Consider the following 14,955-nt stretch of genomic DNA (forward strand, 5'->3'; position numbering starts at 1 on the left):
CGTGCGCTTTGATTTTTGAAACTTTGCAGACTTTTTACATTCACAAACCGCTACATAACACACTACATAGTATTAACATTGAGTACGATTTTCTAGTAAAATCCACAAACTGAGTGTTACAAATATAAACTTCAGACTAAAACTTTACACAACTGTTTGTCCAATTATAAAAGAACCCAATACACACACACACACACACCAGAATATATATTATTAATTTAGGACTGTAGTTTAATTCAGTGCTTTTTGTGCATCCATAAAAATAATGTATGAATACTTATATATTAGTTTATTTTATATAATAGTATTTATGCATTGCTTTTCATGGATGCACAAAAAGCACTGAAATAAACTACAGTACTCAGTGAATAATAAAAACTCACTTTCACTGCACCTTTTGGTTTCTGCTACTCGCTGACTTCAGGCATATTTTTAATAATATAAGTCTGTGCTCGTGCATCACTGTCCTGCTTCTGTGCTACACAAACTCCGCTTTATAAAGTTTGATCTTCTCCGCGGTGTGTAATATAAAATGCCCCCCTGCCTTAGAGGACTTGCAGGTTGCACAGTTTCTTCTGTTGTCACGTGACGATTTCGCCTCGTCTGATGGTAACTGGGGTCATGTCGGGAATAAAAGGTAGCGTTGACATAAACAGTAAACTGAAGAAATTCATTATCGGTGACTCTGGGTATTCAGCTAAAGCTAGCAACGTTGCATTACGTGCGTATGAGGTCATGCGCCGTCGACTAGGAAGCGACTTATACTTCCGGTTAGTGAAAACCCGCTTGTGTTCTATTTGAGAATATATTACCTTTCTAAAGTTCATACACTAGACGGTAGAGTACACAGTACATAGTGGAAGTTTATAGTACATCATTTGGGACACAACTTTAGTATTTACTTTCCAAAACATGTTTTCTGAACAGACGTAACGTGTTTAGTAAAGCACCCCGTGCCGCGCGCAGACCAACTAATCGATAATGAGATTCATTGACAACGAATTTCATAATCGATTGTTATTGATTTTATTGATGAGTTGTTGCTGCTCTAAAAGCAAGTACTACTATATAAACATGGCCGTCCTGAATTTTATCCAAGTGATTCCCAGAGAGCATCAGTCAAATTCTGCGTGTTATTATACACAGTATAATATGGACATGGAACCCTGTGTTTGCTGCTTGTGGGACCGTTAAAGCTGTCAGTAGGTATTGATCTAAACACCTTCACTAAGCTGTAGATATCTGCAGTGACGCTTTCAGACATTTCCAGAATGAAGCAGAGGCTTTATAGGAAAATTAAAGGCTGTTGAATAACAAAAGTCTCAGTGATTTTGATCATGGCTGTACACTAATTTTTCAGCGTGGAAGTGTCGAAAGCTCCCTGCATGCCAGCCTCCTGTATTCGGTGTTGAATCTGAAAGCTCGTCTTATCTGGACACAATGGCAGGCCTTACCTCAGAAACTCGCTGCACACAGGTGCTAAAGACCATGATGCCATTCTCAACTTCTTTACTGAACCCAGAAGAGCTCTAGTTATTCTCACACCTCTTAAGCTGCTCAAATCAACAGACGAGTCAGCACAAGTCTATTGGTCATTATGTGCTCTGTTAGGAGCCAAAATTTCACCGCAGGGTGTGGATGAACTTTCAGAGGTGTGTGTGATCCCTCTAAAACTGCATTATTTTGCATGTGGGAAAGAGCTGACGAAGATGATGTCCTGAGTCGTGTATAGCTCGCAACATGGTTCCTGCATTACTCAGCTTGCATTACTCAGGAGCGTGTTCTGTATTAGATAGGAACTTGAACAGAGCCGATAAGGATCAGTAGACATGGTGACCATCATTTGCTGCAGTGGCATTTTGGGGAGTTCTCGCACAGTTAAACATGGATTTGTCTCAGTTTGAAATCATTTCTACATTGGAAACAATGGATCATATTACATATATAGTGTGCATAAAATTGATTAGTTTCTCATCAAAACACGATTTCATTGCTTATACTACAGGTTTCTTCTGTTTTTGTACATCTATTAAATTGTTTCAGAAATTCAAACAAAATCTAAGATAAAACAAAGGGAACCTGAGTGAACATAAAATACAGTTTTTTAAATGATAATGGTATTTATTGAAGCAAAAAATTATTCAATACCAACTGAGCCTGTGTGACAATGTATTTGCCCCATAGTTACGAATTCCCCAAATCTATGAAATTGCATCATAATGGGGTTCAGCTGGACTAGACACAACCAGGCCTGATTACTGCAAACCCTGTTCAATCAAATCAACACTTAAATAGAACTTTTTCAACATCATGAAGCTGGTTAAAAGTTCTTAGCCAGTACACAGTATGGCAAAGTTAAAAGAAATTCCAGAAATGATGAGGAAGAAGGTGATTGAAATACATCAGTCTGGGAAGGGTTATAAAACTATTTCAAAGGCTCTGGAACTCCAAAGAACCACAGTGAGAGCCATGTTTAACGTCCACACTCACCGATACCGCTGTACACAGTCACGTTGGCCGCCCTCTATTAAAGATACTGTTTAAACAAAATAAGGTACAGGTAAGTTTGGTATGCTGTTGTTATTGTTGTCTCGTTCGTATTACAGAAGTGCTATTAAATTAATAATAATAATAAACATTTTTTAAAAATTAATGTCACTGTTTTTCTTATGGTAAAAGAGAACCACAAAAACCCCTCGCCCCAGCAGCTTGTCTTAACATTAGCTGATTAGTTCATTCTGTTTGTGATGTGCATTTTATTAATCGGTCTCTGTTCTCTGGGTATTTTGTGTGTAATCTGATCTGTTTTGTGGTAATGTTAGCTGGCGGATTTCATTTTTGTTTAAATCTGGACTTCTTTTTAAGGTTGGAACATGATAGCTAGCATATGACAAATCCAAGCCAAGTATTTGTGCCTTACTATTACAATGTAGTACCTGGTATTTTGTATATGTCAAGAAGTATATCATGAATATTGAACGTTATGTTGCCTGTGATATTGCAGATGACTATGGATGAGCGGTATGTGAACAACATCTGGGAACTGTTGAAGAATGCCATCCAAGAGATCCAGAGGAAGAACAACAGTGGGCTAAGCTTTGAGGAGCTGTATAGAAACGCCTACACCATGGTACTGCATAAACACGGCGAGAAGCTGTACACGGGCCTGCGGGAGGTCGTCACAGAGCACCTAATCAATAAAGTAGGTTTCATATAACGCATGTGGTTACAGCTTTAAAGTGCACCTATTATGAGTTTTCAAATATCACCTTTCATGTAGTGTGTTATGTAGCTGTTTGTGAATGTAAAAACATCTGCAAAGTTATTGACTCCCAAATGAAGGAAGCGATTCTGAACAGCTGAAACAAGTCGTTAGTGATTCCAGACTTACTTCCTGTACTAACCTACATAGGTTTGTAACAAAAAGCCCCGCCTCTGGTCTTCATCGGCTGCTCACTGACAGTAGTAGACCAATCACAACAGACAGGGACACCTGACCATTCAGAGCAGAGTATGCTCTCTGAAAGGAGGAGTTTAGAATTAATCCTTTAGAACGGATCGTTGAACGAGTCGTTTGTAACACTGGGGGGATGGGGGGGTGGGGGGGTGGGGGGGCATAATATGATATATGAATATGAAATGAGGATATGAATATGATCTTTTGTTCGCCTCTCGTCCTGAATGTCGCCATCTTTCATGTTTTGAATTTTGATAACGGTTTTATTTCTTAAACATGTTTCAAGTTGTTAATGAATTTCACTGTTGCACATTTACAATGTTTTTATTTATTTTACACTAATGTACATTGTGCAGTTTGTGCTTACCTCGTGGCAATGATGCACATATTTATGTTAATGAGTCTTTATTGATCACATATACATTACAGCACAGTGAAATTCTTTTCTTCGCATACCTCAGCATGTCAGGAAGTTGGGGTCAGAGTGCAGGGTCAGCCATGATACAGCGCCCCTGGAGCAGAGAGGGTTAAGGACCTTACTCAGGGGCCCAACAGAGGCAGCTTCTCAGTGCTGGGGCTTGAACCCCCAACCTTCCGATCAGTAACCCAGAGCCTTAACCATCAAGTCATCACTGCCCCCGTGGGTTATGATTTCTTGTTGCAATGTTTGTTACTCAAAGTAAAAGTAAAAAGTAATTAAATATAATTGTGTGTGTGCTATTGTTAAAGTAAAAGTGTATTTCAGCAATATAGCTAAGTAGGAGGGTTTCAGTTACCAGCATTTATATTAAAACATGGATTCTGTGTCTGCAAAACTAAAATTTAAAATGAAATATTGATAATTAATCGATATTGAATTGAAACCATATAAATAAGAATCGAATTGAATCGCCGAATTGGTCACAATACCCAGCCCTAATATTTAGGGTTCGATGCAGTTTGTTTTGTGGAGTTGTGGATGATTTTTTTGCGAAATTCATCTGGTCAGGGGTTGACGAATCAAAGATCATAAATTGACTAGGTGCTGTCCCATCTCATGTTTTGGTTGCCCACACTTCCAGGTTCTACTCAATAGAAGATGAGAAATGACTAAAGTATTTTATTACTGCAGTACAAACTGTAAGTTGGTAATTTTATTTATCATTATACTGGGTGCCTTATCACCTGAATCAGCTGAACTGTATTGGGGTCTGTTACCACTCGCAGCTCTCTTTCTTCCTGATTATCTCTTCATCTAAACGCTATAGAAACCCGTCACCTGTGTATAAATTGTTGCTTTACAAGTTCTTTTTTTTCTTCTTTTTTGTGACATTTTAAGGTCCGGGAAGACGTACTCAACTCCTTAAACAACAATTTCCTGCAGACCCTAAACCAGGCGTGGAATGATCATCAGACGGCCATGGTCATGATACGAGACATTTTAATGTACATGGTAAGTAGGCTGTTGGGATGTAAAAGAGCCGTGCGTTTTTTTCACATACTCGTATATATTCATTGCTTATTCTTTATCGTTGTAGGCCTACTGTCAGATTACGTAATTGACAAACATGTTATTAACATTAAGAGCAGGCACATTTCAGAGGTGCTTGAAAGTTTGTGAACCCTTTAGAATTGTCTACATATCTGCATAAATATGACTTAAACCATCATCAGATTTTCACACAAGTCTTCGAGTAGATAAAGAGAACCCAATTAAACAAATGAGATAAAGATATTATGCTTGGTCATTTATTTATTGAAGAAATTGATCCAATATTACATATTTGTGAGTGGCAAAAGTATGTGAACCTTTGCTTTCAGTATGTGGTGTGACCCCCTCGTGCAGCAATAACTGTAACTAAACATTTGCAGTAACTGTTGATCAGTCCTGAACATCAGCTTGGAGGATTTTTTGTCTGTTCCTCGGTACAGAACAGCTTCAACTCTGGGATGTTGGTGGGTTTCCTCACATGAACTGCTTGCTTCAGGTCCTTCCACAACATTTTTATTGGCTTAGGGTCAGGACTGTGACTTGCCCATTCCAAAACATTAATTATCCATTAGTTTCACCTTCAAATTAACTGCTAATCTTAGAGGTTCTCATACTTTTGCCACTCACAGATATGCAATATTTTTGTCATATGCAATATGTTTGTTTAATTGGGTCTCGTGGTCTATGATTGAGGTCGTATTTATTCAAGAATATAGAAAATATTAAAGGGTTCGCAAGCTTCCGAGCACCACTGTAGTTTGAATATAGTTCTGTAACCATTTTCTCTTTACAGCAGTGTATTGATGACCCCTCTACTTTGTACAGTGCTGTGAAAAAGTATTTGATTTCTTCTGGTTTTGTGTCTACCACATACTAAATAGTTTTAGATCTTCAAACAAAATACAACATAAAACAAAGCCAAACTGAGTAAACACACAATACAGTTTTACTTTTTTTTCCTTTTATTGAAGCAAAAAAGCCCCCAAAAACACTAATTGCCCCCTTAAAATTGAGATCTGGTTGTGCCACCTTTAGCAGCAGTAGCTGCAACCAAATGCTTCAGATAACTAGAGATCAGTCTTTCACTTACTTCTTGCACTAGGACTTACTCCTATGCTTTGGATCATTTAAGACTGCACTTGAGTTTCAACTTATGGACTGAAGACCGAATATTCTCCTTTAGGATTTTCTGGTAGAGAGCAGAATTGATGTTTCCCTCAATTATTGCAATTTGCCCAGGCCCTGAAGCATCAAAGCATCCCCACACCATCACACTTCCACCACCAATCTTGACCATAGTTGTGGTGTTCGAATTTGTGTCCTTGGCTCTTTTGTTACTTCCTCGATGATTAGTTGCTGTGTTCTTGGAGGAATTTTGGGATGTCGGCCAATTCTGGGAAGGTTCGCTACTGTGTTGGATTTTTCCATTTGGAGATAATGTGGTTCTTACTTTGGTTCTATGGAGCCTTTGAATTAGCTTTGTAACCCTTCCCAGACTGATGTATTTCAATCACCTTCTTCCTCATAATTTCTGGAATTTCTTTCAATTTTCGCATAGTGTGTTACTGGATAAGATCTTTTAACCAACTTCATGCTGTTGAAAAAGTTCTATTTAAGTGTTGATTTGATTGAACCAGGTTTGCAGTAATCAGGCTTGGTTGTGTCTAGTCCAGCTGAACCCCATTATGAATGCAGTTTCATAGATTTGGGGAATTAGTAACTACAGGGACAAATACATTTTCACACAGGCCAGGTGGTACTGAATAACTTTTTTGCTCCAATAAATAACATTATCGTTTAAAAACTGTATTTTGTGTTTACTCAGATGCCTTTGTTTTATCTTAGAATTTGTTTTAATTTCTGAATTAATTTACTATGAGATCTACACAAAAACAGAAGAAATCTGGATGGGGCAAATACTTTTTCACAGCACTGCATATGTAAGTGTATATATGGTATTAGCATCTGCTTCTGGTGATCAAAACAGAAGTGGAGAGCACTAAAACCTTTACTGATTCCAGAAGAAATGTTTGTGCCACCTTGCTCAGGAGAAAACAAATAAAAAATAGATTTGGTAAAAGTATTTTATATATAAATCTAGGTTATTAAAATATTCATTAGAACTGTACAGGAAAAAAACTGCTGATTTAACAGTAAGCAGTATTTGGGGTTTTTTGAGATCCTCTCCCTGCAGAAAGGTACAGTCTGAGAAAATTGCTGCTTTCGACTTTAGAAGTGTGAAGTCGGAGCTCAGAACTGCTCCATGTTGGTGTGTTCGAGCTGCAGAGTGAGGAACAAACACGGATGCCTCCACGTTTATCTAGCAACAAACTGACTTTAATCACCGATGCATATTTTCCTCGTCAGTGAACTATATAGTCTGTGCTCTGGATTTAACAAGCGAATATGCCTGTATGTTGATTGATTTAAAGCAAATACTTGTATATACAGTGCCCTCCACGAATATTGGCACCCTTGGTAAATATGAAAGCTGTGAAAAGTTGTCTTTATTGTTTAACCTTTTGATCTTTTGTTAAAAGAATTCACAAAAATACTCTGCTCTCCTGGATATCAAACAGTTGCAAACACAACACGGCTTTATAATAAAAAACTTTGTTAAATATGTGTACCACAATTATTGGCACCCTTTTAGTCAATACTTTGTGCTACCACCCTTTGCCGAGATAACCGCTCTGAGTCTTCTCCTATAATGACTGATGATGTTGGAGAATACATGGCAAGGGATGAGAGACCATTCCTCCATACAGAATCTCTCCAGATCCTTCACATTTTGAGATCCGTGCTGGTGGACTCTCCTCTTCAGTACACCCCACAGGTTTTCTATGGGTTTCAAGTCAGGAGACTGGGATGGCCATGGCGGATCTTGATTTTGTGGCCAGTAAACCATTTTTGTGTTGATTTTGATGTATGTTTTGGATCATTGTCCTACTGGAAGATCCAACCACGACCCATATTAAGCTTTCTGGCAGAGGCAGTCAGGTTTTCATTCAATGTCTGTTGATATTTGATCAAGTCCATGATGCCATGTATTCTAACAAAATGTCCAGGTCCTCTGGCAGAAAAAAGGCCCCAAACATTAAAGAGCCACCACCATATTTAACTGTGGGCATGAGGTACTTTTCCATATGGCTACCTCTCTGTGTGCACCAAAACCACCTCTAGTGTTTATTACTAAAAACACTCTAATGTGGTTTCATCTGACCATAGAACCCGATCCAGTAGTGTCTGGCAAACTGAAGACGCTTGAGATTGTTTTTGGATGAGAGTAGAGGCTTTTTTTTCATAAAACCCTTTCAAACAACTTATGGTGATGTAGTGTATATTAGTGGAGGGCACTGTACAATATGACACATTTAACCCTCTTACCCCATATGGCCGAAAAACCGGCTTGCCCGTCTTTGATCTATTCCCGTAAGGACGATATATCGGCGGCTCGGTCGTCTATGCCAAATCCCCGTAAGGCCGATATAGCGGCTTTACAGTGTAAACGTTATCCCCGTAAGGCCGGTGTACCGGCATTACTCTGCTATGATTCCTTACTTATTTAATTATTATTTTTTAACCCGGAAGGTTGATGACGTCACGATGTGATTACGTTATTACGCCGGCATTACAATGAAGATCCAAGCGTGAATATTGGTGTACTAGTAGAAGTGAACTAAAAATGCCAAAGTGAAAAGCTAATCGTGTTCCAGCTAAAGTTACACCTGCAGTGAACACAGGTACATCTAAAACAGTGAAAAAAAGAAAACATACACCGTTACACAGGCGAGAGCAAGGATTCTAGATAGTGACAGCAGTGAAAGTTCAGGCGATGTTGAAACCGAAACTGATAGTGACGCACACTCTCCTGATTCAGACCCTGATCCGTCTTCATCTTCAGCATCAATCAGTGCGACTGACACTGCAGGGGTCTGGAGTCATAACGGGACCATTTCTGTGCATTCGTGAAAACACTACCTGCTGGTCTGATTATCACCAGAAACTTGACTTTTGGTGCTAAAATGGATTTATTTATTTATTATTTACTTGAATTTATTCAAAGGCATTGACCACGCTGATGCTTGTATGGTACTTCTGAAGGAGTATAAGGATTTTAGCGAGCATTTTTCATCATTTTCTCTAGTTAAGAATTGTGCTCTAAGTGGAGTAAAGACACTGAACTGCTTCATTTTCAAATTAATATTACACATATACATTATTATAAGTTGTTTCAAGGCCTAAACATGTTCAAATTAAAATGTTGATTTTGGGGCCAATTTTGGCCTGGGAACTCAGGGTTGGCGTGCTGTTTCTATGGGGAATATAGGGTTGTGGGACACAATACTGTGGGAACTAAGGGGTCAGAGGGTTAAAGGTAAAAAGTGCTACTGCTGAGCCACCATGCTTATTTGATGTCACTTGCTGAACTCTAAGTTGAGTAGTTCCTGAGCAGGAATTCTGAGTTAAGGGGATGAGCCCCAGAGATTGCTATAAACGCATCAGCTGACAGGATGTAAACAACTGAACAACCAAACTCTCGACGTGTAATGTGTGTAGAGACTCTACTCACCACTAACGTTCAATGTCTAGGCTGTTCCTTAACAACATTTTTTTTTTTTTTTGAAGAACCTGGAGTACAAGTGTTATATTAGTTTATACTAGCAGCCTCAACAAAAACTACCTTGTACCTTTTTACATTATGACAATGTTAATGTCAGCTGTCAAATAAACGAACAGTCCTTTGTTGAGAAAGATAACAAGAGGAAGAGATTAAATGTTGCATATAGGCAGTTTCTGTGTCAAGTACACGTTAGGTCTTGAGTTTAATTTTTCATAACTTTACTTCAGAAACTGTGGCTTGGCCATGACTGAAAGAGCTCAGAAAGGACAGGCACATCTATTTACATTTACTTTAATAATTGGATCTGCAGCAAAAGTATTAAATGTTTGGAGTGACGTGAAGGAGTCAGGACAACATCCGGTCAGTGAAGTTTCAGAAAAGGCAAAAATTCAGAAAAAGGTGGAACATAAGAAGGTGATCAAACTGAATTACTAAGTGAACCACACAAGCTCAATCCTATGTTTACTAAGGGGAAAAAGTTATTTATTTTACTTATTTGTTTTGTCTTTATTGCTTGGTAAACTAATAGGTTTGACAACGAGAAAAAATCTACTCCTTGGTGACCTGCAAAGCAACAGCGTTTCATATGGAAGGGAGACTATAATACTTGACGCACTTCACGGTGGTCTGCTTCACAGTTAAACATATCCAGAGGAAATAAAAACATAATATACAGACTTGATGAATATCTTTTACATGCAAGGACACACCACCACATCTCATAGCTCAATGTTCTTTAACGACTTGCAGCTTACGTTTTTGTCACGCGAATACAAACACGATGTGCTGTTTTTAGACGAGAATGAATGTTTTCACTTGGTCTGTATTAGTAATAGTTCACCATACACAATGCATTATGTTAGATACCGCTCTTAGCCTAGTCAATTAGGTTTCCAGGCAACCAGAACATGGGACTGGGTTGCACACTGGAACTCCATTTGCACTATGGGCTTGCTAATGAATTTATCATTTGTCTATTCCTGATGCCTGCTTAGCAACTCTGAATAAAAGACATCCTGCATGTAATGTGTTTGACCTGGGAGCCCGGGCTAGTAGTTTGCTCGTCCCGGCATGTGCATGCTAAGCAATTAATATGAGCGCCGCTTGTTTTGTCATCAGCACAAGAAGAAGAACGATTAAACTTGCCTCTAGAGGGCGTGAAGATGATCAGAGTGTTTTTTTTTCTTTCTCAGAGCAGAGAGTAAGCAGGTGTCGATTTGTCTCCACTATAATGACTTCAACTGAGAACCTAAGATATTCATTAGACTTCTTCTATTACTGCATATTTAGGGGGAAACATTGCCTCTGATATGCCTAAACCATTTCAGGAACAACCACCTCATACAAGAGTGGTTTCCACGCCATCAGTTTGGTCATGTGAACAACTTGCTCTGCCTTGCCAGTTGTGGGGAATGCTCTGCAGTGAACTATTGAAACGAGAAGGCCAGTTCTTCTTATGCTTTTTGCTATTCACTGAAGACACTTGGGTTTAAGATCAAAAGATGAATATGAGATGATGGATCAGAATTTCAACTTTCATTTCCTGATATTTACATTGAGATGTGTTCAACAACATGGCACCGTTGGTGTTAGACCACCCCATTTTAAAAGTAAGCAAAAGTATAGGAACAGATAGTCTTCAGGTAATATAACATTTAATATTTGGTGGAATATCACTTGCTTGCAATAACTGCATCAAGCTGGTGACCCACTGACATCACCACTGTTCTGTTGTGATGCTTTTCCAGGCTTGTACCACAGCTTCTTTCATTTGTTGTTTGTTTCAAGGGGGTTTCTCCCTTCAGTCTCCTTTTCAGGAGGTGAAATTCTGCTCAATTGGGTTAAAGATTGGTGATTGAATTGTCCAGTCTAAAACCTTCCACTTTTTCCCCGATGAAGTCCTGTTGTGTTGGCAGTGTGTTTTGAATCAAGTTCCTCCTAATTAGATTGCATGCATTTCTCTATAAATTGGCAGACAGAATGTTTCTGTAGACTTCTGAATTCATTCTGCTGCTACCATCATGAGTTACATCATCAAATGTAGATTAGTGAGAATGTTCCAGAAGCAGCCATGCAAGTCTAAGCCATGACACCACGTCCACCATGCTTTTCAGATGAGCTTGTATGTTTTGGATCATGAGCAGATCTGTTCTTTCTCCACACTTTGGCCTTTTCATCACTTTGGTAAAGGCTAATCTTGGTTCCAGAACTTTTGTGGCTCCTCTCTGTATTTCTTTGGGGATTCCAATCTGGCTTTCTGATTCTTACTGCTGATGAGTGGTTTACATTTTGTGGTATAACCTCTAAAATTTCTGCTCTCGAAGTCTTCTTTGAATGGTGGATTGCGGATTGTGATCCACCCCTGCCCTGTGGAGGTTGTTGGTGATGTCACTGATGGTTATCTGACTGTTGTTTTGGGGTTTTTCTTCACAGCTCTTGTTTCTTGTCCTCAACTGCTGTTGTTTTCCTTGGCCGTCCAGTCTCATGTCTGGTTGTTAGTACACCAGTGGTTTCTTTCTTTTTCAGGACATTCCGCATTGTTGTATCGGCTGTTCTCGATGCTTGTGCAATGTCTCCAATTGATTTTTCCCTCTTCCCTCAGCTGTAAAATGACTTTTCTCCCATAGACAGCTCTCTCATCCTTGCCTATCACGATAACTACTTTTTCAGAAATAATTGCAATATATGATTTGTCATTTTAATACCATTTTATGCCACTGATATAATGATAATAATCATTTTCATGTAAATATTTCCAAAATTCTAATTAATTTTTAATTCTAAAGACATTATTTCAGTTAGAGGAAAATACTAGTGAACACCAGGTTTTTAAATCAGCAGTCCACAGGGAGGGCACAACGAATAAATACAAACCAAACAGGGCTTGCGAAGAACAAACCTGGCTGTCAACAAAATGCCTTATTAATTTATAAACGAAAATTATTAATCTAACTGACTAATCTAATCTAACTGAAAATTATAAAAGCAAAAGCCTAACCTAGCCTCTCAGGCCAGTTCCAGTGTTAATTTTCACACTGGTTTTAGTCATTGTTTTTTGTCTTCTGATGAATATATCCTTTCAGTTTATTCAGTATTTTATCATCATATTTATTCATTTTAGTCAATTTTACTCTGAGTAAAAAGGAAGTAAATATGAATCAACGGCATCTTAGTTGACGAGAAAATGTAAAAATGAAACCCAATATTCACACATTTTCTATATTAAATTCAACATGTATAAAAAATTTTTTTTTAAAAACCCCTGAAAACTCCGTTGTTGTGAAAAACTGATCTCCTGAAAGAATATTACAATGAGTACACTATTGTAATACAGCATTGTGAATTCTTTATGCTTTAGTTCATCAAGGTTACTTATCCGTCATACCTAGCACCTTAAGTTCAATTTCACTTGTGCATTCGCGTCATTTAGTGCAGAAGCGAGTTGTAATATTGGGTTTATGTTGTGTGTAAATGTCAGATTAATCTCGTATGTGTATAAGATGTGTTTGTGTGAGTTAATTTTCCTGCTAGTAAAGCGCTACAGTTTACCGCTATTCATTCACTGTTCAGCTTCAGCTCACGCAGCTCAATCCCTGACATTATTGATTATGACACGTAGATCCCGCCTCGATTGACAGGTGACAAGGTGAGAGTTGTTTTTTTTTTTTACTGCGCAGACGGCACACGCAGCCGAAGTGAGGAGAGAAAAAAAAAACTAAGTTATAATTATGTATTATAAATAACCGTTTGAAAGAGTGAAACCGAAGGTCGAAACAGTACTACTGCCAGTTGGAGTGCTGAGGAACTTCAGTTTGAGTTTTATCCAACGTGAAACTTGGTGAGTTTAGTTTAATTAGTTAAGTGCGGAGTGCTATGCTAAGCTAATACAGCTATGACGCAGCATGTTGCATTACTGGTTATTTTCTTCTCTTTCATTTAGCCATGTAAGTAATGTGTCAATTCGAATTTAATTCCAAAAGTGTTTTGAGTCACATTACTTCTGAGTTATTAAATTGTTAAATTGCATTGTGTAAATGTGAGTTATATTCAGTTATGTCAAGTGTTAGTTGTTAATGCGTGTTTCAATGCACATAGCTGTTACTCTATTTTGTTTGAGTTAAATTTTGTTTAGAGTAAAAATCAGACAGACGTAAAATACAAAAAGTATTTTAAATGATGTTACAACCGAGTCATTTTTTTCAACAGTATGCTTTAATTCAAATCGGTTCTAGTGCTTGCTACACATCTTAAATGCAAATGCACAGGTTTTGCGTCCGATTGTGCATTTTTATCTTAAATTCGACAAATATGACAGCACTAGAACAGCTGAGAGGACCGAAGGAGCGCGAACGGCTGAAATGTTGGTGGCATTCATTCTTATGTAATCAAACACGCATTGTTCGATATCGAGGTCAGTAAAAACGATTGAGGGCATTCCATATATCGTACGATAAGATGATAATCTAATTATCGTGACGGGCCTACTCTGGTCATCATGTTGGTTTTTACTTTTTCACAACAAATGCCGTCTTCACAGACGAAAACCAGGGCACAAGACAAGAGTAAACATTCAGAGCTATTAATTGTTTAAATGATCAATCTAACAGGGCACACCTGGACAACAAAGTCCAGAGGAAAGCCTTCCCAGAAGAGTGGAGTGGAGACCAACTCCATATTAAATCCCTTTGTTTTTGAGTGGGATTTTCAGTAAGCACATATGGGTGTGATGGTCAGGTGTCCACATACTTGGAGGTATGTAGTTGTTTTATTTATTTATTTATTTTATGCTGTGCTGCCTCCCCAAGCTCTGTAAGCTACCGTTCATCTGCACTGAGCATGAGCAATAACGGCCTCAAGGCCATTCGCAGCCTGTCGCCAGGTAACGTTGGGCTACTTTTCAGGAAAAGTGAAGGAAAAACAAGTTCTTAGTTAGAACACTAGGTGTTGCTGTCACATAATGCCAGACAGATCTGTGTTTAATCTCCTTCCATTTAGCCACTTCATAATGTTATTGATTTTAAATTCTACAGGCCTGCATTAATGTTTCGAAGCTTTTGAGTATGCACCCAAAGAAAAAAAAAGCGAATGTCAAATTTAATGGAATCTGGCTGAGTTCAGAAGAAAGCATGTCTGTTTATTTTGCCGGGACTCAGTTTGTGGAACGAAGATGTAAGACTAGTGTAATTGCCACAGCACTGTTCTGACATACAGCACAAAGTGTTTTTATTCATATGTTTGTTTTTACTCCTATGCCAGTCATCCATCAGCCTGGGTGGAGATAATAAAACAGAGGTCAGAGTGGAGTGTGTGTGGAAATATATTAATAATAATAATAATAATAATAAGGAGAAGAACGCTAATGCTGGAAGTTTTTGATGTCGTGTCAGCTAGTTTTATTAGATT

At 38.3% G+C, this 14,955-nt stretch overlaps 1 protein-coding gene across 4 annotated transcripts in view; it reads left to right on the forward strand.

The window, feature by feature from the left end:
• Positions 1-14,955, forward strand: part of LOC108261246 (cullin-3) — a 46,290-nt gene that overhangs the window by 6,552 nt on the left and 24,783 nt on the right. For all 4 annotated transcript variants that reach the window (XM_053673838.1, XM_053673837.1, XM_053673836.1 and 1 more), the window contains 2 exons: positions 3,005-3,202; positions 4,776-4,889. In XM_053673838.1, the coding sequence (XP_053529813.1) occupies positions 3,005-3,202; positions 4,776-4,889 (312 nt within the window). The remainder of the gene's footprint in view (positions 1-3,004; positions 3,203-4,775; positions 4,890-14,955) is intronic.

This window comes from Ictalurus punctatus, chromosome 20, assembly GCF_001660625.3.
Source record: "Ictalurus punctatus breed USDA103 chromosome 20, Coco_2.0, whole genome shotgun sequence".
Lineage (NCBI taxonomy): Eukaryota > Metazoa > Chordata > Actinopteri > Siluriformes > Ictaluridae > Ictalurus > Ictalurus punctatus.